General features: G+C 31.4%; 1 protein-coding gene across 1 annotated transcript in view; it reads right to left on the reverse strand.

The window, feature by feature from the left end:
- LOC108686559 (neurexin-1) overlaps positions 1–27166 on the reverse strand; it is a 223869-nt gene that overhangs the window by 79359 nt on the left and 117344 nt on the right. Inside the window, exons 4-7 of the mRNA XM_018191928.1 lie at positions 23897–24040; positions 19627–19787; positions 9066–9092; positions 2428–2586 (exon numbers count right to left, since the gene is read on the reverse strand). Coding sequence (XP_018047417.1) covers positions 2428–2586; positions 9066–9092; positions 19627–19787; positions 23897–24040 — 491 coding nt within the window. The remainder of the gene's footprint in view (positions 1–2427; positions 2587–9065; positions 9093–19626; positions 19788–23896; positions 24041–27166) is intronic.

The following is a 27166-nucleotide window of genomic DNA, read 5'->3' on the forward strand; positions in this document are numbered from 1 at the left end:
ATAAAAAATAGATAAAAATTTTCAATCAATAAATATCTATATAAGAAGAATATCTATATAAGAAGATCTGCAAGTGTAAAAAACTAATACATTTATTACATATAGCGGAAAAGAAAAATTTATACGATTTTTCGCTTCTAATGTCATAATGCAATATGATTGCAACGGGAAGCTAAGAGCCTTAGATAGAAGACGAAACTTCGCGAAGGAATTCCGAACAATTTACATATCGCGAACGTGCGCACGCTCGTAAATAAAACTCGTAGGAATAATTTACCGAGTGATTCGCATCACGTTGCTTAAGCTGCAAACAGTCAGCAAATTACAGTTGCCATTAACCTTTCGCCTCAGTAGTGCGTTTTATATTGTGACAAGTTTTATCGCTTCATTCGCGGTTCTTTGTCGCCATCCATGGCGCGTTAGTTCGACTTTACTCTTCACGGGTGAAATTCCCCAAGTTGCTGGCATGAATATTTCATTGCGTTGCGATGACCACGTCGACACTCTATTGAGCGGAGACATTTTTATTGGTTCCTACAGAAACTTAATGTACATCGTTCTACCAATAGAGATAATTCCAAAATTTCCGCTTAAAGTGTAAAAGTCTTAGTTAAAAATATTTTTATCTAGTACTTAACAAGTTTAACGAGCATTATGGTCATTTATTTAAGGGCTCTTAATTAGGAATCACTTCAACTTTTACTGTTACCCACCGAAAAGTTTCGAAAGTCAACTAAGATTCTTTAATGAGAGCGATTATAATAAAAATCTTTTTACAATTCGGAGTTTAAAACTATACTGATATATTTACTGATTATTAAAAAATAATTAAGAAAATGGGATAAAACTTTTCATGGGAAAGATCAAGTTACATTGCCTCAAAAATATAAAAAAATTTGCAATTATATTAAATCATTGCAAATAAATATTTTAGAATTACACCATATAATCAAATCTTAAGAATGTATCAGATGTATAGTCTCTGCAAAAAGTAACTAGAATTAGAAATTTTACGTGTAAAAATGAATGTTGTATACGATATAGTTTAAGAAAGTCAATATTTATATTTAATGATACAATTTTACAGTTTAAATAAGTTTTCTCATTTTATTTTAATTATTTTTTAAAAACTTATCTACTTCTGATTAAAATAATCTTTGGTCCATATTCTATGTAAATAACAAACTTTTTACATTACCTTCAAATATATATTAAAAATCTGTAATTTTTTCGTAGTTTTTCCTTTTTTTAAAAAAATATGTACAATACATTCTTAAGGAATTGAGAAATATTTTCCTGATTTTGATTTCACTCGTATAAAGTTAACAAGAATCTCGTTATTTTATAAGTGCATTGTGTTACGTTCCTTTATACTATGTATATAACAGCCAACCTTTTAATCAAATTTATTATAGCGTAGAATGTTTAAGCAATATGTATGTTCTCAAAAGAACTCGATGAGTCTGTGATTATATTCTCTTTACTGACACTACAAGTATCTCGTCAAATGTTCGATCACGCTATCGCGATTTTCCATCGACAATCGTTCAGAGTAATTTTGCTATAACAGCAATTGTCCGATATTTGAGTAAAAAAGAACACAAAAAAGGCAATTTAATGATTATTCCGCTCGATGGTATGATTCGATCACCAGCACTATTATTATCTCATCTCATGAAAAAGTAGCCGTTTGTTTATATCAAAATAAATAAGAGGGCATACAATAAATCAGTAATATTTTAAGTTATTTCTCTATGTTAATAAAAAACGAAAACATAAAATTAGTTCAGATTTAGAAATTATTTAATACGAATTGTGCTACAATAAATTTAAATTCAATCAAGTTAAATTTTAAACTTATTACAAATTTATTACAAAAGTGATAGTTAATTCTTTCTAAAAATGTCACGAATCATTGCTTAATGCAATTTTCAATTCAACTATCATTCTTATAATTAAGATTGAAATTTGTTAAATAATGGAAATTGATTGAAAAGTATAATTTTTATATTTATTTATTCCTTAGAGATTTGCTCTATGAAATATGTTTTATTTTCAGTCATTGATCATTTATTTTTCTCTACTTTATAATTATTATTTGTATTTCCGATTCATTAAATAATTTTGTCTTTAGTTTATCACTTAATGTTATTTAAAGTCTCTAGGCTGTTTATTTATGAAATTAATTTTAAACTATTGTAGTTAGATATTCAAAAATAACTTTATTGAGTTCTACTGCATTTTATATTATTTTCTTGTAAAATATTGAAACTAATATTTTTATAGCTTATGTAGAAATCTAGCATTAAAATGGTCAATGGCTTCTATTACGCTTTATGCAATTTTGATTCCAGTTAAGCTTATTTACGATGTAAGAGGATAAGAAACCTGCTGCAAGATATAAATAAGTCATGCTGCTAATCCAACCTTTCTCAGACATCCAACAAAGTTGATGATCCCTTTGGCACCCTGCAAGGACCTCGCATCAGCTCCTCCACCGACGAGAAGTCGATCACTGGCCAAGTGTGTGAATGATCCCGCAGTATGACCATGCTCAGCGTAAACCCCATCGACAATAGCAGAGAGCTATAACAGAAAGAATTAAATTAAAGAATAAAAATTCTATGATGAATTATAGAATTAATTTTACTCTTACTTTAGTTCACTTTCTGTACACAATTAGCACACATTCAAATTAAAAAAAATATTAATACCATTAATATTAATATTATTAGTTTAATATAATCTTCAAAATATATTAGCTTTGTAATATTTTGTAATTTTTCTAATAATTTTAAATTTCATGATTTTCTCAATTTTTTGCCTATTTAAAGTCTACATTCATTAAATGAAGGCTTGCTTATTCCGCCCGTAATTTTTTCCAAACCGATAAATTGCAAGCGTCGTTATATCTTGCTGTTCCTATAAAAGTAACCGGCATTAACGTCAGTAACGCGCTTCTACATCTCGGTAGTAAAAGAGCGGCTAAAGTTTTCAGGGCGATCATGCGGGTATGTCGTAAAGTTTAGCATTTAGACAAGCACCGTTCTTGAGGAGCGGTTCATTACGATCTTAGCAGTGGTGTCGATAGACGTTATCTTTCGGTTATATCCTTCCTTTTTAGTCTATCAACGCTTTAACCAACAGAAAGGGAAACCGGATAGAATGGGCAGGGTTAAAACGTTAGGATGTTACGTCCTCTCGCTGTATCTCTCTCGAAGGCATTTAACTGAGAAGAAGATACTATCCTCTTACTACTCTTCATCATCTCTTACCACCAGGGCCGCCGCAATGCAGCCTGAAGATTTTTAATAGTTTAGTTTAATAGTAAAAAATAAATCTTAGAGCTTTTTCAATTTAGGCAATTGCAAATTACACAAGTTAAAACATTCGAACATTTTCAGTTTCATAAGAAATTTTACATTAAACATACTTAAAAAATAATCAGAATTTTCAGTTTCATAACTCAATTTCAAAATGTTAGTTAAATACAGAGGTAATTCGTAATGCAATCATGAAAATTTACATATTTTTATATTTCAAAATTTGAATAACTATTCAAAATATTAATTTAATATTAATTTTCATTTTAATAATAAAAATAGAAAATCTTGCACATTATATATACAACATTATATATGCAACATTATATAAAATTTGTTTAGATACGGAACTATGTGAAATTAATGTAAAAGTATAAAATATTATGTAACAACATATTATAAACATATTGTAATTGGAATTAAAAAATAAGTTGGATAAGATTATTATATATAAACTGTTAATTTTTTTCTATAGTAATAATGTGCATTATTATTTAAGTACAATTATCTTAAAATCTATGTTTTAGAAAACAATATATTACTCAGCAGGAAACAGCAGCCTGAAACAGGATATATAAAATAAAATTATAACAAAGATAGAATTAAGACTTTCAAAAATGAAACTTCGACAAATAATCTCTTTAATTAACTTATTAGCTCCAAAAATATAATGTGAAGCATTAAAGCCGTATATAGGACCGGCCCTGTTTGGCGCTTCCGCCTTCCTTCATCGTAATTAGGTAGCTCTCTTGTCGAGGGCGCTTCCTTGGACCGCAGTCGAGCAATCTCCTTCATAATCCTCCAGGCCTTATCTCCGATGCTTCTCAGTGAACAAATAGATCTTGAGCTCATCGCGATGAAATTAAGGAACTGTCTACGAGTAACGGTGTTCCGCACAGTAAAACGTACTTTGCATAAAAGTGTAAAGATACGTTAATGCGTTTCTGCCATCACTTAATAACAACTGTATTTATGATAAAATTTAGTAGTAAAGTAATATCCAATTAAAATAGTTGATATGTAACTCTAAATGAGGAATTTTACGCGCGTAATATTTTCCTACGAAATAATAAATTCATAGCAATAAATAATGAATTTATTTATGTATAATTAATAAGATAATTATTTACGTAATCAATTTATAAATGACAAACCATTAGTTAAATCGATTCAACTGCTTTAGGTGTATGTATAAATTATTAAATGCTTGTTTATGTATTATATGTTTCTGATCGTTTATCGATCATCGATTTTTTTTATAGAGCCATCAACGAAGATATATAAATTAAAATTGAATTGTTCGATAGAATAAGCATATATCTTAAATATGTAGAGACTTGGTTTTATAAATTTTCAGTTTTATATCTCCTGTGAGGCTCATTACGTCCGTGGATTAGCGTACTTTGGTGAGTCGCTAATTCAGGTGGAAATTTAATTAAGCCGAAGTAAATCAAAATTCGCAGCTTTGATTTGAATCGGGAAACCGCAATATCTCGCTCTATCACGAGGAAGAAATTAATTTTCCGACTTAATTAATTTTCCATCTTCATTAGCCGCTTCTGGACTCGCTGACTCGTGCTAATGGCCGTCTTAAACATTTATAACAGTGTCCAAATGTGAACTGAACCGGTAATTCATTGTACAGGCAACTATTTTCTTTCCCTGAAATTGAGCTAACATGATAATTTATGACCCGTCGCTTTTAAAATACATATAATGTATATTTTGTGTGCATTTTGTTATTGTCATTTTTCGTTATGAGTTCAATGATTAATATTCTATGAATTCTTGCATTAATTCTACATTATACATTATATATAATAACATATATAAATATATGTATATACATAAATATATATAATATACAACGTTGCAAACTTAATAATAAAAGATTAAGCGATATATAAAATAATAATAGTATTAACCCAATCGACATCAATTAAAAGTAACATAACAACATCTATATTATTATTTCTCAGCAACATAATATATCACATATTATATAATATTTACATTGTTAAGTACAAAATTATAACATAAATGTTATATTATTTTTAATCGATGTCAATTGGAAACTTTTATACATTTTCAAAATTTTACATGCAAGAAAATTGCATATCTAAATATTTTATGCAATGTAACTAAAATTAATTTCTTAATAATATAGATATTATTTTAAAAACCTAAATGAACGATGACGTGGAAAGGAGCCATGCAAGTCTCAGTTTAAAAGAAGAATGTCCTCTAATAGCACCTTTTTCTTTTTGTCATGATAATCGTGAGCCACCAAGCGTCAGCAGACATTCCTCGGTTGCGTGCACAATGTATTTGGGGCAACACAATAAACGTAGCCAGGAAAGTGGGCCACAAACCCACCGGAGGAAACATACGCGAGAGAGGGTCCCTCTTGCAACCAGTATGCTGATCCTCGTTTGACGAATATGGAGCGAACGGAGTGACAAAGGGGATGGAGTAGACTATTTATTACAACTAGACGTAAGCTCTACTTAGCCGCTCACGGATGACGGACATTGTGCATTTGTACGCGTCTGTGGAGACGTAAAAGTATATTGTATTTTGTTGTCGCTAATGATTTTTAAATTTTGCTTCCTGAATATTTATCGCAAATCAAAGAAATTATTAAATTTTATCTCTTTTATATTATATAAGTAAAAAGTTTAAAAAGTTATCTATGATTTTTATTATGAAATAAAAATCCCAAAATTTTAGAGACTTAGAAATGTTTTAAAAATTAAAGATATTAAAAGTAAAGATTTCAAAAAATTAATTAAATTTAAGTAAAAAAAAATCCAAATTATTGAAATTCTCATATTAAGATTATAAAATTAAGGTTCAATTAATGTTCTTTTAATTATATACTTTTATTAAAATATTGAGATTGTAAATATACCTATTTGAATTATTTGTTCAATATATATATTTTTTCAATATAATATTTTTAACAATGCTTATTCAACTGCTATTTGAAAACACAAAGTTTTTATCATGTAACAAATAGCAACGTTGTTCCACGTTAAAAATGGAAGCTGCAAAATGATTCCGTTTCACTATTGGTTTCGTTCGCTTCACCAATCGTTTTTCTACATTACGTCGTACCACGGAAATAAATGATTTCTACGTTTTTAACGAGATCGTAAATTATACCCGACACCCTGAAAGGCGGCCTGCGGAATGAGTGAAAAACAAGGAAAAAGATTCGTGGGAAACCAGGGAAAACCGGAGAAACGTCATCATCGAATTTACTGGAGCATCGCGAAAGTCTTAAGAACGGTTCAAACTCAAACATCGAGGTGAAAAGACGGGAAATGTGAAAACTTCTACGCGCATACTCACTAGGGAAGAAAAAGGCAGTATCAATGCGAGATCTCCTTGCTCTTTGCATTATGAATGATTTATTCTTGCTTTTTAGAGCGATAACGTCGTGTCACAATCCGACATAAGATATAATTTCAAGAAAGAGAATAGTTTTTAGGATAGTAACATATTAAACTGATTTCTATTTATATTTCATATGTCCAAAAATGAACATCAAAATAGAAACTATTGTGATATATATCATTTAATTGCAAAGTTAAATTATTTAAAAAATTGCAAAAATTATTTCATGTTACTTTCTAATCTGAATCAGGATAATCACTAATAATCACTGATATCAGTGCCAAGTATGCTACTGATAATCAGTGAATGAAATGTGAGATCCCTAATCTAGCTGATCTTTATTATGTGATCTAACCTTGTTTTGATGTGTGCATAAATTCAATGAATATAGTACTGGAAAATTGAAATTAACATACAAATATCAGTATTTTAGTTATATAATCAAACATTTTTTCTTTTTTAGTTAAATTTCACTGATTGTCAGTACCAAATGCCCCTGAATGACTATTGATTGATTCAGATTTAGAGAGTACGTTATATAATTTTTATAATTTTAGCGAGATTGCTAATTTTTATTACATAATGTGTCGTAGAAAAAAAAATATATGAAGTGGAAATACTCGCATTTAACTAATGGGAAATTGTCAGCGATAAGTAAAAGAAGTAATTTACGTTTACGTGACAAGAAATTCGTGATAACGTCAGTATTTTCAGCTCACGAGCTGTACCGTAAATTATGCAATCGATCGGTTTCGCGCCCATTTGCATTTCAGAATCTTTTTCCGACTCCTCGCTTGAAAGCAGTCAAGTGCAGGCGAGATGCATCAGCTGCAACTTTTTCCGCCGTCTCGTCGAAATCGTCGGTATATTTCTTTGAGACAGACAGGCGATGGAAAATTCATCGTTTATTGAAATGTTATTCCGTTCATAATATATAAAGCAATTTATCTTCTACATGAACAATTGAAACATTAGTATTACGAAAATATAAAATTACTCTTAATCATCTAATTTTACGGTGTAAAATATGTAACTTCCTAAATCAGATTAATTTATTAAAGTTATAAAAAAAGTCTTTTGTGTGTGTGTGTGTGTGTGTGTGTGTGTGTGTGTGTGTGTGTGTGTATACATATTTCTATTCTTTTCTTTCTTTTTCTCCCGCTCTATCTCTCTTCACAATTACATTATACTTATACATTAATTATAAAAGTAAAAATTTATGTTAAAATGTTTCTATTATTTCCAAATGTTTTTGTTATTCTCCGAAATTTTCTTTTACCGAATTATTTCTTTCTCTGTTAATAATTCGATTATCTTAATTTCAAGAAATACAAAGTATTGTAGTTACAATTAATAATACTGTGATATGTTTTGCAGTTTCATTAAAAATCTATCGTTTATTAATTCTTCAGTCAGGACAAAAATGTAGGAATTTCTTCTCACGGTATAACATCATTTATAAACTAAAAGTCCTCCGCGTATTTTATAGTTCAGTGGCATTGAGCTAGGATAAATAATGTGAGAACATTTGTCAACTTATTTCTGTATGCCACTCTTGTGAAAATACTTTCAATAAAAAATTCACACGAGATTCTTTCCGCCCGGAAGCACAGCGTGCGAGACAACGACGCTCACGTAGGCGAGAGGACGAGACTTGAATGGAGATCTCGAGATCACCCGTGTCTCGGTAGGACATGAGTAGAGCAATAAAAGAACGTGGCCAGAGGACCTAAATGGATGGATGACTGAGTTCTTGTTAAAAATGCCTCAAAATTTCTCTAGAATGCAGGCAAGTTCACGCTCTCCGTTGCGTTCAAGACGTTTAAGAATAAGAATACTTAGTAAGAATAAAGATACTTAATAGCAAAAAAGAAATAATCAAATCTAATATTTAATCAATTTAAGATAAAAAAATATTTTAAATATTCATTAAACGAATTTCCTACAAATATAATATTTTTTAAAATTTAATCTTGTAATATTTTTCAAAATAATCTTTTTTATAATTATATTTATATAGTATCGATGTATGTTATTGCAGATAAAATATAGGAATTATAATCATCGAATCGAATTAAAATAAAATAAATTTGTCGTTTTTGATAAAATATAAAAGTAATATCAAGTATTGAGTGTAAAACAAAGTCTTTTATAAAAAAAAGTACACAAAGAAGAATCGTGATTAATCAACTAAATAATGTAAATTCAACTGGGACGATTGTAATATTCTTTTACGCGCTATTTTTTGCGATAATATTTGCACTTTCAATGCAATTGATCGGGTGCATCAAAGCGCCATGTACATACATACAATATGTGGTATAATAAAAATCATACACTCACCCTGCAAAAGCTGGTTATTGAAGAGATCTGAAACATAAAGCATAAAGTGCAATCAGTATAGAGTACACAGTATACATTTTATGCGTTTCCGGGCGTTTTCGAGCGGCGCGGCGTTGACAATTGAAATCCAAAAAGTTGCCCGATGTGCGAAAGCTTTCGAAGCTTGATCGCCGCGAAAGCTCGCGAGCTATTCGACGTCGAACGAAACTTTTCGTCTGGATTATCATAAGAACTTTTTTGATGCAAGAATAGTTACGCGGCGCGTCGCTCGAGAAAAACGCAAATGTATTTTACGTATTTGTAGAAACTTCAGCGATTTTTATTTCTTCGTAAAAGAAGGCTCGCAATTTAGTATATAAAAACTTTGCTTGGCGGTACGAGTCAAGTTCGGAATTTAAATTTTTTTGCAAATGTTCATTAGGAACTTAATTATCTTATCATCTTTTAAATGATAATAAGATCACTGTCCGAGTAAAGCCCCAAAATTCTCTCTTTTTCATTTATTTCAAAAGATATAAGAAATAGCTTTTATTAAACATAAATAACTTGAAAAATATTCCATTTCATTTTATCTTATTTTCGTTCACCCTTCTTGCAGATTTATGACAGAGATAAAATTGTTTGATTACTTTTAAATGAGCGATACAGAACTCCAAGATTTTATCTGTAAAATTTCCTGCTATTGATAATGTTTCGAATGTGTATGTACGACAAAAGGTATTTGCTTTCTAAACGTGGGCAGTTAGCGAACATGCGGTTGTGTGGGCCTTATTAAGGAGTCCCTTTGATCATGAGGCGATTAAACGACTGACAGAACGGCAACGACCAGAACGAGAAAGCCGGTGAGCTCTTGCTTTTGCGCGCTACGAAATGATCACGAAAAACGCACACATATGTATCTCTTCTGGCGATTATCGTAGTCACATGAATTTGTCAAACAATCGTTGTAGACTTTTTCTTTGTCGTTTGACGATTGTGCACATTAAATATACATTGTGGTTACAAACTTTATAAAGTTTTTATAATACACAGTTAACTATTTTATTTTTATTGAATTTTATTTTTGTTGAATTCGTACTTCTTGCATATATTTAATAAATAAAAATATAATTTATATAAATTTTTATATATTTAATGTAAGTATATTCTATTCATTGTTGTACTTTTGCATAATGTCGATTGTAAATATTTGTGCAAAAGTTAAAATAATAGATTATAAAAAGCAGTTATCGAAACAGATGACAAGTACAATATGTCATAACATATATCACTTGAAAATATGTGTAAATTGCAATTTTTATTTTGAATAAAATTTCACATAATCATTATAACATCGAATTTAATGCGTACATTACAATCAATTTAAGGATTGTATTGTTATGGCAAAGCAAACAGCTTCTAAAGGCTTATGGTCAGTCCTATATACGAATGGCTCTTGATTCGGTATTATGTTAATATCTCGGCAAGCAATAGTCGATACGCTCATTGTTTGCCTTTGATCAGTTATCTGCCTAATTGGCTTTCGATTTAGATCGCCTTCAGGCTCAGCGAATAATATTCGATGAGATTTCCTATGCTGAGTACACTGTCGAGTATAAAAATAGGGAACAAAGGGATTACGAGCTCGATAAGCTTTGTCCCTTGAAGCTTAACGCTCTGTATCTACACGAGTTACAGAGTTGGGCTTTACGAATAACGAAAAGTCAATATTTAATGAGGCAGTTTATAATTTATGTCAGAACATGTCGAAATAAAATATGAAATATCTCAAAGTATGAATTTTACTTTTAATACAAAGGTTTAATCGTATTTCTAATTTATACAATATTTTAATTACGAACAATCATAATATTATACATTAATTAAAAAATAAATCTATCGAGTAGCATTATTTATGATGTTATAACGATATTTTTAATATCGAATACAATAAATGCGTTTTACATAAAATTGACATTATACGATCATCGAGATTCTAATGAGATCTTCACTGAACGTCGTGAATTTAAGGACTACTTTACAGCATATCAAAGAAAAGCTCCGGCATTCCTCCGGATTCTCTTTCGGATGAGCTAATGTTTGTTCAACTGAATCATACGTAACGAATTAAACGTTCTCCGGAAAACCGCTCGAATGCGTTGCAAATCTTTCTCATTCATGAGAATGATTTAATGCCGCGGCTTTAGATCGGGTACTTCAAACATTCCGCAAACGAAGGATCGTAGATCCTTCTATTCCGCCGTAATTCTCGATGATCTCTTCCCAGATATTTCACAAACGTCGGAGACTAACGAATCATATTCATTTCTCGAAGCTCTGATTTGGAACGTTATACGGCGTTTGTCTTTAGATTAATCTTACGCAGCATTGTAATTTAGAAAGTAAAAAAGATCTTTAATAAAATGAAATCACGATCCGAAAGAAATAACATGTTATAAAAAATACGTTTTTAATGTGCACAATCTGCGTGCTGCTTATCACATAATTTCTCAGAAAGATTCTTTATTTTTTTCCTAAACTTTTCAAACAATTCATTTTATTATAACTTTGCATGCTCTTTATCCCTTTGCATGCAATTGTACGCATTTAATCTTTCTACGTAAATTTTCTCGCATTCAACGGACATTATTACACGAGCATTCTCTGTTTCTTCCTCTAGCAAGAATCGATCGTGACAACAAACGTATCGTAGATGGCATACTTCGATAGTAAATTCCCGAAGTCTCCACGTCGTGAAAGCCAAGCGTGACAAGAGAAGCGAGGCGCTATCGATGCACATAAGTTCGATCCGGCAGGCGACGAATTGAAATCTTGATTTATAGCAGGGTATATACGACCCCGAATCTCTTCGTTCGCATCGCGTATCCTGGCAGAAAAAGTAGCACAGGAAAGTTTCGTTTCAAAAAGAATTTGCTATTTTATTTGCTTTTTTTTCTTAGCCAAAGATGTATGTCTTTACATAAAAGTTTCTAATTTAACTTTAATTTGCAAAGTGTTTTGAAAAAATTCGATATCTTTTATAATCGTAATTTCTTCGGATAGTTTAAAGACTCTTCCTTAGAAAAAAAATGTCAAGTAGATCATTATTTATAACACTTTTTTAATTTTTACGCAAAAAGAACGATGAAGTATCTAAAAATTTAGATAGATGCAGATCTGAAAATAATTTTGGATCAAAATAATCAAATAAAAATCTCAAGCTTAATAAGCAATGCTGCAAGAAGTTGTAAAGTTTTGACATTTAGTAATTTCAGCGTCGTATCCTACATAATTATTTGATTATTCAACAAAATTATTTTCAGATCTATATCTAACTAAAATTTTTAGATATTTCAAGAAAATCGTCTTTTTTGTATAATATATTGTGAGTATAAATATTAGGTGTAGTAAAAAGAAATCCATTATTTTTCCATTCAATTTCATGCAAAAATAATGGATTTCTTTTTATTACACCTAATAAATTACACTACAATAAATTTTATTTTTACGTATATAATAAAAAGATATAAGATGAAACATGAACATCAGACAAAATTTTAAATCGTGAAAGTCTGTTGAATTTTAGGTAAATTCTACACGGCATCAAATAAAATAACGTAATTCCTGCGTATTCCTTGTTTATCTACGAATACGGGGGCTCAGCCTTTCGGTCGATGCACTTGTCGTCACGAAAAAGCGAGGGTGTGGCAACGAGAGATGAAAGTACTCGCGTTTAAGGGACACCTGATCTAGTGACGTACGAAGGATGAGGACGCGATCCGCCTCACTCCGTCACTCCGTGCTCGCTTGTGCGTGCAAAAGCGGGAAGAATTCGTTGCGAGAAGGAACGTGAACGAACGGGTTGCCCTCATAGCTATGCACTGAACGCAGTGAATGGATACGCTCCGAGGTGATACGATGTTAAATCTTTCTGTCAGAGATCGGTGGAATCTCTCGGGTGGAGCACGCGCGATCGTGGCAGGCTTCGTCCTTTGAGGATCTTCGAATCGACTACGCGCATTTTTCCTGTTCATTCTAAAGGCATCCCTCGTGCTAGATGCCAGGCTGGATTTTATTTTTCATTTCTACTTGCAAATACATTGAAGGATATAACTCTTAATTTGTGAAATACAAGTGTAGTTTACTTAAATATAATTAATCTATCTTTAATTATTACATGTTTTTATAACTTTTTTAATTGGCCTTTATAGGACGAAAAGTCATAGTGACACTGGAATAGTGTCGTTTTGACAAGGACAAAGTACAATAAATTATAATAAATTTTATTCAAAGAAAAGTTAAAAATTTAAAAATAAATACCCTTCTTTCCGATTTCTAAAGATTAATTTCATCTATTAATACAAGCGAATAAAATTGTTGCAGATATAAGTAGTATGATAATATAAATATGTTTATGCTTATGAACATTAGCAATTAACAGAAATAATAATATAAAACATTGAACATCTATTGAACGTCTATTATATCTTTTACCGATTTTTTTCTTTTGCAGACAATTACATAGTTACTCTATTACATTATAGCGCATATAAGCGATTATTTTAAAATCTACGTGATTAATTGATAACACTTATCTCGAAGCCAATTGCATTTAATAAATTTAAGAGCTTAATTTATAACACTCCTATAGGTGATGTAATCGATTGAAATCTTAGAAGTTCGCATGCGGAATATATCATCAGAATATTCATGTTGGTCGATATTAACGAACATTACCGCGAAATATCGTGCGTTCAATGGACTAGTGCGTGTCATCGGAACATCAGCTGGATTTCAGTTCCTCTACATTTTCGAATTTCGAAGCATTCCTGAGCGAGTATAAAAAATAAACAGCTTAGTCGATTCCATAACGTAACTCGAATTCATAATATATTAAAACATAAACATAGTTTTATATTTAACCTTATTATAAACAAAAACAAAAGTTTGTATTCGCTTAAACCATGTTTCTTTTTTCTATTAACAAATGAAGCTGATAGCAAAGTACACAGCAAACAGCTAAACTACGTATAAATTAATTGAATACAGAATTAAACGCAACGTAAATAATGTTTGCTTCGTATTCTCGAACAACAAATGTTTTTACATTAAGTATTGCAAAGTTTCAGTTGTTTACTGAACGAACGTGGATCTAAAATTAACTATTTTGTTTTGCAACAGAGAATTTCCCGTATTTTATATTTGAGAGAAGAGAAATAGTCTCTCTTCTCTCTCTCTCTCTCTCTCTCTCTCTCTCTCTCTCTCTCTCTCTCGGAAAAAATAAACGTTTTTAGAAATTAAAAACATATATTAAAAGTTTTTTATTATCAATGGAATTAAAAAATTTAGTAATGCTGCAAATAGTTCCTCCTCTATTTTTGAATTTATTTTGAACTCATTATGAATTTTAATTTGGGTTACAAACAAACTTCGTTTTTTCTTATTCTTCTCTTGCGATAAGCTAAAGTATTTAATATGTATGCAATAAAATCTGTACATAAAGTGAAAGGAACAAATAAAATATTCAGTAAAAATTTTACAGAAAATAAAAATACAATTTCTACAGAAGATAAAAGATACTTATATTCGTCTATTATTATATATGTACGTATAGATACATTGGTGAAACGCCCATAGTAACCGCTGCACAATTAAACCATTGGCGAGATAATAGTGTCCGTGTGTAACATACGATGGGTGTAAACGCTCGCGGGAGGAACGTAATAGGCAATCCGCGCTGCAAGTCGATCCTCGCAACTCGCACCCCGAGACTCCCGAGGGCTCAAGTCTAACTGAAGAGTAGGGGTGTCTAGACACCCAATCTCTTTTCCTGCTCTCTTTCTCTTCCTTCCTCCTTTGTGTCGACGGTGTTAACCTTTACACGTATCGTGATAGTAAACTGGTCGAAGGACAACGTTCAAAAAGTGAACGAAAAAGCCTTCTTTGTTCTTTGAACGCACCCAGAAAGCGTGTAGTCACACCGCTCATAAAATACAAGGGTTGAAGAGCGTTACAAGAATTCTTGTTTGAAGCAACAACTAATCTCACTGAATGCATATTTTTTTCTACCTCTCATTCTTGTCCATAAAGCTTAACCTTTACTAAAAGCACAATACAAATGTTTCTTTACACATAGCGATCTTAGCTGAATAAGTGTTTAAAATGTTTTGAAGTGTTTAAAGTGTTTAAAATATTTTGAGAATTTACAAAAAATATATTATTATCGTAAATATATACATACTGTAATAATATATATAGTATATATTATTATATATTATTATAATATATATAGTATATATTATTTATTTTATTATTATTCATTATTCTTATTTATTCTTATTCATTTGACCACAAAATGTCGCAATTATTCTGTCCATTCTGGAATTAGCAAATTTTTTTAATGAAGTTTGTAGCCAATTCTTAATAAAAAGATTATAAGAATAGCCATAATTATTGAGCTACAAGATATTTATTTCTTTCAAGAGATATATATCCTGAAAGAAAAATCTACATCTTTTGCATTTAAAGATACAATAAAGAAGTTAATCAAATTGTTCAAGTAGCAAATATGTACAATTTTGATTTTGAAATAATTCAATAAATATAACAATCGCATATACATATACAAAAGATATATATGATGAACGAGGTTTTAATATTGTATTTTAAAAATTAATATAATCTTAAATATATTATCTTAAGAATCAATATAAATACGATGATTTGACGAAAAATTTTTTTTTGTTTGAAATACACTCAAATTTATATTTTTATCGAATGACCTGATATTATCCCATTAGATTTCTTCTTCTGAGTGTATATCAAGAACATAATTTTCTCCACTAAAATGTCAAACGTGAATGCCTTATATGCAACCAAATTGTGGCTGCCATTGGCATCATAACTAACGACACGCTGCACCGCATTTGGCGTGAAGTGGAATACCGGTTCAATATTCTTCGAGCCACTAAAGGTACTCATGAGAAAATTTAGTTAGTTTAGTACATGCAAAAGTGTGTATTTAATCATTTTTTGTAAGAAGCTTTTTAAATTATTCTTTATAATAAAAAGGAAAAATGTATTAGAAATAAATATGTGTATCTGTTTTTATTTTGTTTCATCATTTTTAAGATATCGGAGATTTATTGTATCTACCCTCTATTTTTCACGTTTTAATCGATTATTCGAACGTTCTCGACATGTGCTATGCCTCTTTTGCGATCCTTTGTTATTGATTATTATTAATTGCAGACTAGATATGAATACTCATCAAGTTAGCACTTTCCGTGCACGTAATATCGAAGAAACGCATCGTGCATGTTTTACCCAATAAACACGAGTGCTTTTTCTTTTTAACAAAGCGTGCTACTATAAATGTGCATCGTAAAACGCGGGAAATAATCATACATGGCCGATACATGGTCGTTCTGTTCGCAATTTAGTCTTTATCTTTCGCTATTGAAAATGTGCACAATTACTTGATGCCTTGAGCTGCGTACGTCCGAGATATGTCGCAACATGCGCTTTGTAAAGCGATGAGAACAGTTGCATATATCGCATATGTTCGTGTGCGATGCATATTGAAATGCCACGTGGACAGATATCGCCACTCATCGCGTAAGTAAAGATAACTGGAGCGTGATAATAAATAATATGCGTTTACGATATAAACGTCGTACACATTCGTGATTATATAAATTGATTGTCTTAATTAATTTGTTAATATTATTCAATGATTAAAATCGGAACAATAGATCACTGAAACTCTTTACAGATTCTCTGCAAACAAGTCTGCCGCAGTTAAGGATCAGAAGTATAAAAAAAAATATGAATCATACTTTGTTAATTTTTGAATTCATCTTCAAATGTCTGATGAAAAAAAGTGTCATTATTACAGAATGTTTAAAAAAAATTAACGGTTTATAACAATATTAGAATTATACTAAAAATATAAATTTTGCTTAGGAAAACCCAGGGAAATCTTCCTATTACAATGCTGGGTAAATATTTCCCTGGTTTAACCGCAGCGCAGAGGACGATGTCCTTCGGCAGCACATGTTCGGAGAATCGATTCCTCGTTTACACAGCTGCGGAAGTGACTCAAACGAACAGCGTGTGCTCAGGAAAATTATCCAAAGCAGCGGCGGACATTAGAGTCGTGCTATACACCATTCTCGACCTAATTCTCGATGCGCTGCACATCCGCAGCCCTTAAATTGTAACTGTACATAGTGCGGAGTGGCGCATTCCGATTCTGATATGAGATAACGAACGTTAGTCAGAAATAGATAAGTCAAGAAAATTCTATGTGTTCGTCATTAAAGCGTATTTCCTTCGGATCAGATTAGATTTTTTTATCAATTTTGAGTAAATTTCTTTTTTATAGAAACATAAAAACAGCCCTTTTGAGTTATGAGCGAATAAAGAGCATTGCAAAGATTTTCAAAATTAGTTTAAGAATGTATTACACATATTTTTTATCAAAATGAAAGAATTATGATTTAAAACTAAAGTAAAATAATTATTTCAATAAAAAGTAGACATGTTTGAAAAAAATAATTCAGATTAAATGGAAATATTTTTATTTAAATTATAAAATTGTATTGTTAAATATTAATTTTATAAATATTAATTTTGTTAAACTGTTTCATAATATATAACATTTATTTTTATACGGAAAATATAAAAACAAATTTTCTGTTACTTTTTACAGATATCTAATCTGGTACGTTTAGAAAATATCATTAATAAAAAATAATGGTATCCGAGAATCTCTGGTATCCGAGAATCAATCGCGCTTCCTGTTAACAAAAAGTATTTTGCAAACAAAAAGTAAACGAAAATGAATTAAATGGGAAACAGATAAATGTAAGGTTTCACGTACTACTTAAATGCATTTGGTTGTATAACGCTATTTCCATTGTTCGAGTTTCTCTATGCAACGAATATAATGAAGCGTATCTATATCTATAATTGTTGTTTTTATCAGCATCAGTTTAAATCTTTCTTTATTCCTTTTTAATTTTATTGATTCATATATTCAAGCTCCTCAAATTTCTAAATATCAAATTAACACTATTACGATATATTTAATTCTACATTACCCATGTTGTTTTATTAATGTAACTATTCGCGTAGGGTATTTCTAACAATATTTTATCTCAATTTTTGTTATTAATGATTTACAATTTTTTGAATGGACGCAAATCTTTTAATAAAAAAACTTAAAAAAGATCTCAAAGAAGTTTTCAAAAAAATTTCAGAGTCACTGAATTTGATTCTACTTTCAGAATTCTAAAATTTAAATTTCAAAAAAATAATCTGATCTTATCGTGAAATTCGATTTTAAGAGATTTTCAAGACTCTCTTGATATCATTAAATTTAAATGTTGCTGACAATGTCGAATTTCAAAAGAGTAGTACCCTTCAATGAAGGAGGATCTAATGTCACAGAGTTCATAATGACAGTTTAAAAGTCAGTTTGAAAATCAGTACCTACTACAACTGTTCATATAACGCTAATGAGCTTCAAATAAAATGAAACTGGAAATTTGTGTGATGTTGCTGCGCAATTATAAATTCTTTAAAATCAAATTCTATGATAATATACATTTAAAAAAATGCTATCTATAGTATTGGATTTATCATTTTGAATTTTTTATTTTTTATCTCAGATTCAAATAAAACATTGTCAAAGTATTTCATAATCTCAGTTTTACAAAAATCAAGCGAACAATTTACAAAATAAAGAGAAATATTTAATGGGTTTATCTACAAATTAAATAAATATTGATAATGTTCTTTACATCCTCCGGATAAAGATAAATACAAAAACTTTTTTTAATTGTGAAATAATTTGCGCTAAATATAATAATGTATATGAGTAGTATTCATATATTTAGTAAATTTGTAAGCTGCGTTATCATGGACACCCCATGCAAGTAATGAAGAATTAACAGTATTTATAATGCTTCAATGTTGTTCACGTAAAAATGAGATACGCGAGTAAATGAAACAATATCTTTAATTAACAACCCATTGTTACAAAATTAACAGATTTCAGAACAAATATTGGCTTACTTTAATTATCACGGCCGATCCGTACAGTATATATTACATTCGACAAGGGATGCCAATATTTCGCGGCGATAAACTGATAAACTCATGTCATTCCGCACAGTTCACGGAACCCACGATGGTAGCGCGCAAATAATTGCGTTATCTATTCTACTGCGCGTAATGCGCAATGAATGCCAGTGTATATCCACAACATTAACAAAATTGCTCTCACGTCCGTTCGCCGATCCATTTGAATCGCGACAGTGTGAAAATTTAGCGCCTTCAACGTCCGTTACTGTAATGGATTTTCCGCTCATTAAAATTAGATATTTAAAAACGGATCTCGAGCTGAAGGTATATCAATATCAATATCATTTGCATTATTGGACAGTGTCCATTTTTTACAATTATTCATCATTTATCACTTCCGATATCTTTAACTCTATCTTTAATTTGTCCATATTTAACTCTTATCTCATCATTTATTTGCGGATGTAAGATAAAATAATAATGAGATCGTTACCTCTTGGACCTTCCGATGGACGACGATTTTGTGCCATTGACGATCATCGAATCGTAACTTGACCGGCTTTATGTGCAAATCCAATCTTCCTTTGGCTAGGCTCATACTGACTGCGGCGCCTCCGTCTCTCAGCGATATAGTGAGATAATCATCGCCCTCTCCTGTAATTAAAAACGGGTCTAATAAAGTCAAGACGAGTATCGTGAGCGCGTGTGCAATGTACATTGCACAGCGAATAAACTCTTATCTCGCTTTTGAAGCGCAAATAATGCCACTGAATTAATTGTGACAGTGGCTGACGCGAGATTGTCGAATACGGAAAATGCTCGCAGCCGTCACGAACGTTTTTTAGTTGCTGTCTGTGTTGACGTGACCGGGAACATTACCGTCCATTGAGCACGATCCCTTTTGACGCGTTAACGTCGCACGCATTGCCTGAAAAAAAGATCGACAGCAACGTACGCAAATTTCAACGCAACTTTTTAATCCCCCGCGGCGACGTCGGTCCATCAAGTTCCCTGGCTCACTCCATTTTTCGTCGAGCTCGCCTGCCGGATTATAGCACGATGCGACGCGTATAAATCGATTACGATCGCTTAACCATTAGTTTCGAGGTACTTCCGGACGACCAGTTAAAACGTCCGGTGATCGTCGTTAATAATTATCCTGTGCTAAATTCGTTAGAAAATCCTCGCAGATTATGTTATACTTGTAACGAGTTGAAGGATCAAAACGATTCTATCGATAGAACGGTTTTTGCGATTAAAAGTTAAACGCGATTAGTATTCTTGTACAATTAATATCAACGATTTAAAGTATAACCACGAGAAAGATCCAAATATTCTCCTATGATTTTGATGAGCTTTTAATGCTATTTTGTAAATAAAAATAAGGAACATATTTTATGTCCTATCGCACTTTCAAGGAGTGTCAAATACCCCTTAGAAGAAAATCGGTTTCTTTTAATTTTAAAAAATTTGTTTAAATAAACAATTTTTTATTTATAAAAAATGAAAATAAAAATTTTTTTATTATAATTATTAAGCACTCTTAGAAAATTCTATTTTTCAAGCTTATCAAAATCGGAGAGAGAAAAAATATGATTACAGACGGAGGATTATATCATAAAAATGTATACCTGTTAAACGCAATGAAAACGATTGTTCTTTTTAAGAAAAAATTGAAATAAAAAAAGCGAAAATTAATTTATTCTTTACTTTTTATTAAAAATAAAAAAATAAATAAAAAATAAGAAAGTTGTCTAATAAAATTGTTTGTGAAAATTCCTCTTATTATACAGTCACTTAATAAACACCTTTATGAATACAGTGAATATAGCGTTTTACTTTCTTCAAGCTGTTGCATTTAATTAAATTAACAGAATTTACAGAGAAAAAAACTCAAGTTTTTATTATTTTTTCAATTTACGATTATTTTTCTCAATATGTGCAGCGAATAATAAGAACATAAATATATACAAGAGACGTTAATATGTAGAAATTATAATTTTTATCAGTAGATTGCGAGTAGATTAAGGCGCATCGGTAGGGGCGCAAACGGGATACGTACGGATATGGCGTTACATTCGTGAATCTCGCAAACGCCACCGTCGGTTATTGCCGCAGTCGCTTTAAAATCGGGCCGCGACCGCATACTAATTATCTCACGGGCAGCCCAGAGACTCGAGCATATAAAAGATGCAAACAGTACTTCGAGTTTAATTGCTACTGGCGCGACGCATTAGTATGCGCCTAAGTGCATTACGTTACGTATCGTGCTTTTATTCGCGTAATACTATCGCCGGAGCGATGCACATCGCGGATCGCTATCGGACAACAAACATGATAACACACGTTACGCGCTGCGAAGGTAACGCCTGCGAAATGGATTCTACAAGCCGAGAAATTGGCGAGAGTTTCTACACACTTCCGTTATAATTACATCCCTACATTAAAAAAATATTCTAAATTTTAATAAATCATTTGTTTAAATAGTACTAATTAAATATTTATTAAATATAAAAATATATTTATTTGGTACAAGGATCATTATTTTGAATTCACATTTTTTTGTTATTGAGTGAATATATTTATTTACTGTAAGTAAATGTTTAGTTGTACTTTAAGTTGTTCAAATAAATTTATTAAAATTTAGTATATTTTTTTCTCAGTGTGATCAAAATTCCTATGAATGATTCATTTCTACCAACTCTGCTCATACGCTGTAGAATATTTAATTGTCAAAAAACAAACGAATTTTCTAGAATTAAAAATAACAGTCGTTGATCGTCACACATTTGCAAATACATGCACGAGTAAATTGTTATTTATTGTTCGCTCGTTATTGGAATGTATTTTGCCTAATTATTCCCTGGATGCGAATTATCTGCGTAAATCCCAAATACATTCGAGAAATATCTTTGCGTAATCGTGTTGCAACAGTTACTGGAAAACAAACGAAACCATTTCCGATGTGAATTTAACACACTGCGACTCAGCACGTGAGCGAACCAAGTATAGAAGTAGACAGCGCAAGTAGTAAAAGACAAAGACGGTCAGGCACGTTCCGGCGGAATTCTCGAAGGAGATTGTTATGTTTACCGTTCTTCGCGAGGGAATTCCCGCGGTACGTTACCACGATTTGAAAGAATAGAAGTGGGGTGACGATTATTATGCCCCCCGGAAATACGTGCAATTCAAATGCGCGGCGAGTGCGTGGTTGTATTATAGCTTATCTCGGGAACAAATGAGCAGCCTGGTGTGAGAGCGCTGCGGAGGGAGAAACGATTGCTACGTATGCATCTTGTGTGTCGTATGTGTAGTGGATATGCGAATGCGGACGTATGAGAGAGTATGTAAGTGTATGTGGTACGGCATTGCGGCTCCGTTATATAGGTTTCGAGTTGCTGTAACCGGAGCGAAGGTGCAAACTCCTCCTTTTACTGCGGATGGTGCAGTCTTGCCATCTTGGCTGTGCTGATTCCACCGTTCATTACGTAAGTATATTATAAACTGGAGGTTCATGTGCATCCGGTGAGAAGCTATAATACGCCAAATGAAACGATGGGTGTAATATAAAGGCAATATATAACAATAAATCAGAAATCTGACCGAAATACAAGCGAGTAAGAAACAAACTTTTATCTTGACTTGAGCTATCTATTCTCCGAGTCTCTTCATTATTCAGCCAACTTGATTAAATTTAATTTATGTATTTTTGTACAAATTTGTGTTTTAAATTACAAACTGAAATTTTGTTAAAGTTAAAATTAATATCGAAGAACAACATCGCAATTTATTTTACTGTCTAACACTTATTTTTGTAAACATCTCTTCATACTTAAACATTTGAAATTATTAGTAACATCAAATTATTGATCTTTTTATATTAAAAATTACAATTAATTGAAATTATAGCACAGAGTCGAAATATTTTTATTATTAATTTTGGAACTAAATATAACATTAGAAATTCTATTATTACTGATATATGTAGTTATAAATTAATAAATAGATATAATGTAGTTGTAATTTAATAAATAGATATATATAATAAACAGGTATAAATGAAGTAATTTGATCAGTTTTCAATATCCTCGAATTGATATTTTGCGTAAAAATTCTAAATGAAACAATTTTGAAGTTTAAATTAATATATAGATCGAATAAGATTCAATATAACACCTTAAAATAAAAGAGAAAGAGAAAAAAGATAATAAGAAAACGATGTTAAACATAAAGAGAAAAGGTGAGAGACAAAATTTTTTTAGTTGACTGTACGTCCGGTATCCGAACTGAAACTATCTAATTGGCTATAATGTCGCCATGAGAGAAGAGGAGCAATCTAAAGATTTAATATGCGACCATTGTCCAAGATGGTTCTATTGTCTATCTGCATTCTCTCAAAGGATATCCGGTCGTTCGTAAGTTACTCGATTAGATGTCACCCCATTGTTGATCTTCCTGAATTGTTTTCAATTAATTGCGCGCCTCTATGATTAATCGTTTCCAGAAAATTTACAATTTTATGATTTATACTTCAAAATCTATATTTACAATCATTATTTTCACATTTTCTGATTTTGTAACTCGTATATTAATTATTCATTCAGATATACGAACTGCGAATATTTTCCATCAAGAATCTATTTTCTTAATTGCCGCAAACGCATTTGAAAGTGGAACAATTCGCAAGTGGAAATAAAATTGCCACTTAAAGGGAAGTTATTATAATTGACAAAGAAAGTCGTTTGAACACAGCAAGTACTTACCGGAATAAAATAGAAGTCCATTTGCTGCTCTCGTTTTGAACTGGAGGCTTATGGATTCTTGTGTACTGAGTACTGGTTCTCCTTTGCTCAAATCTATCGTGAGATACTCAGTCCCTCTGAAGGATGCTTCCGAGGGAGCTTTGTCTGGAACAAAAAAGACAGTAGTTTATAAATCGGCCAATTCACTACAATAGTTTTCGTTAAAGACTCGCTTCGAGAATTAGCGGTACAAATTAAAAAATGAAAAATTTCTTTCTCGTTTATTGGAATTTTTGCAATTTTCTCTTTGAAAAGAAGAAAATAAATTATTAACTATTCATACGATTAATTCAGTTTTGCTGAAAATAATGCAAAAAAATATTTAAACAATCAACTATTGGAATAAATATAATTTCAATTTATTATTAGTTTATTAGTCGAAAAGAAATATGATTATTATTTAATTATGTTTGTACTTTTAAAGCTATTATTGAATAAGTAGACCAAAGGAATAACATTTTTGTATCTTTCTGAGATTGTGATAAATAACGAGAGTTTCTCAGTTTTCTCTCGCGAGTTTGCGAATCACAGTAATAAGCGTCAAGAATCCCAACCTATCATCTTGGAAGCGACGCGCCTCTCGAGAAAAATCGACGCCGGTGGATTTATCGTGGCAATTCGTTTCTACCGCAGTTGAGCGAGCTGAAAGAGATACGAAGTGGTGGATATATAGTACAAGCAGCTCTTCCTTACGCGGATTCGCTGGATGATTTGCGGCGGTAATGAACATTTCAATCGGTGCATTCGACCTCGCGGCGCGATTTGGCGACGTGCCAGTGCCATTAAACTCATCTTACGGTCTTTTTGCGCGACCGCGCTTACCTTTGTTTCGTCGCGATAACAATGAAGAATGGAAAATAACGGGGAATGCGTCCGTGACCGGTCTCTTACGAGCGGAATCTCAAAATCCGATTAAATGTTCTCGCTGAATCGAATAAAGAGCATCGGAATTTGTTTGTAAAACTGTGAATGATAAGAGAAACAAGCCATTCTTGATGTTAACAAAAGAAGAAATTAAAAGAAGATTTTAAATGCTTGAAAAAAATCACTCAATTTCTAGTATTTATGGACGACTCTCTCCAATTTATTTAACACCGTTATAATGTGCTACAAAAATGTCAGATCGTTAAATACCATGAGCGGAAGAAGGCCATATTCAGTTAAAACGGATCTTGGTGCCTAACAATATTTTTGTATAAATTTTCTAGTTTTGTGTATTAAAATTCATATTTATTTTACATTAAAATTATTTTATACAACAAACTATTTACTAATATTTTATTAATTATTTACTAATATTTTATAAATATTTTATGTTATATATACGTATTTAATGTGTGTAGCACTTTTCAATAAAAATTTATCAAAGTCTGTTTTGATCATCTTTGATCAAAGAGAAAATACAATTGTGCCGTGTGTTTTCTTTCGGATTGTCCTAGGGATACAGCGGATGCTTCAGCAACCGTTGAGCTTACTTGGTCATTGTCTTCTGCGGACGTATAGCGATAGTTTAGCGGCAAGATTTATGGTAAGGGAGGAACGCGAGCGATTGATCGCGAGAGTGCGCCAGGTGCAGAATTACGCGGCACCCATTGCTGACTTCCTAATGAATGGCTGGCGATTAATACGGATTAGTGGAGGCGCGTGTATCGGCTACGCTAAGGTGCACTTAGCCACGATTTATGCGCGACTTTGTCAACGTATTCTTCGATGCGCTACAAAAGATGCGAAACAAGAAGGTGTTAGTTGAGAAACAAGAAGTCGTGAAACTTTCGGATTATATATTGCGGATATAATACCTTGCGCATGTAAATTAGATCTATATAATATAATACAGAAAGTTCTATATAATTCTTCATGAAATATATAATTCTTCATGAATTCAAAATCAATTTATAGTTAACACAAACTAAAAATAGCATAACATCAACGTTATAATTTTATACTCAATATATAACACATGTTGCATAACGATTACATTATTGAATGTGTAATTATAACATTAATGTTACATTATTTTTGATATCGATTGAGTTTTTTTCTTAATCAAAGTCTTTAAAAATTAATTAAATTAATGCTTTTATTTTTATAAAAACGTCAAAAAACAAGATTTTTTACAAGCTGATTTTAAAAATTTTCTAGATTGATATTCTCGAAAGGGAATGTGAACCAAGCGCAAAGTAGCACAAGCCATGAAAGATAATTACCATAAAACGTAGCATTCCGCGTGCGCATATTATCCTGCTTAGATAATTACGCGATATCCGGCAGATTGCGGTGTTGCCGGAGTTGGTTTTGCTCCATTGGGGATCATTTGGCATTCCGTGGCGTCTCAACTAAATCGATCGGTCGATTTCGCAGTATTCGCGCACATAACGCGAACACCGGATAATTAACATCAGCCGCGCGTAATTACTTTGCGAGTTAAGCATCCGCCGGGTTTTTTCGAGAATTAAATTTCTCGAGATGGAACAAAGAGTACAATGCAATTTGCAATGGAATAGAAAATGATTCCAACCGTATACGGAACGTAACTTGCTACTTTTTAACAGTTTTTATAAAAATATATGGAAATTTTGTATATTACTATTATCTGGTATTGAAGAGAAAGAGGCGAATCTATGTAAATGATATTTATATAGTATAGATCTTTTCAGTAATATTGCAGCAACATTGCAATATTCCAGCAATATTACATATTATATGGAAGCAATGTTGCTGCAAACTTTTGCTGCTGTATAGGTAGAAATCAATTTATTATATCATAAAATTAAATTTACAGACTATTTATCGATTTATTTTTTCTCGTTCACCAAGCATTAAATCATTTAATACCGGAAAAAGAAAGAAAGATAAAGAGAGATTTTTTTCCAATTAATAAAAATCTTTCTTGAAAATAAAAAAATAAACAGAACGAGAAAGGCAGAAGAAAAGAGAAGGAAAAATATATTCCTAATGTCTAATGGTTTATGTCGTTGGTAGAAATATCAATACTTGAAGAAAGAAAGAATATCTCTTTTTTGCTCTTCTTTATTCGATAACATTGGCAAAGAAAAATAACCGATATCAGGCAATGCGTTACAAACGATGTTACGTGCGATTGCAACACGTGGGCGCGTTGTTTGACAAAATCTAAAATTATATATTTAAAAATGTATGCTTAATTATATTTATAATTATATTTATGCTATATTTTGTTTGTATTCATTATTTATATAATTTACTTATTTA

This window comes from Atta colombica, unplaced genomic scaffold (assembly GCF_001594045.1).
Source record: "Atta colombica isolate Treedump-2 unplaced genomic scaffold, Acol1.0 scaffold100, whole genome shotgun sequence".
In the NCBI taxonomy this organism is placed as follows: domain Eukaryota; kingdom Metazoa; phylum Arthropoda; class Insecta; order Hymenoptera; family Formicidae; genus Atta; species Atta colombica.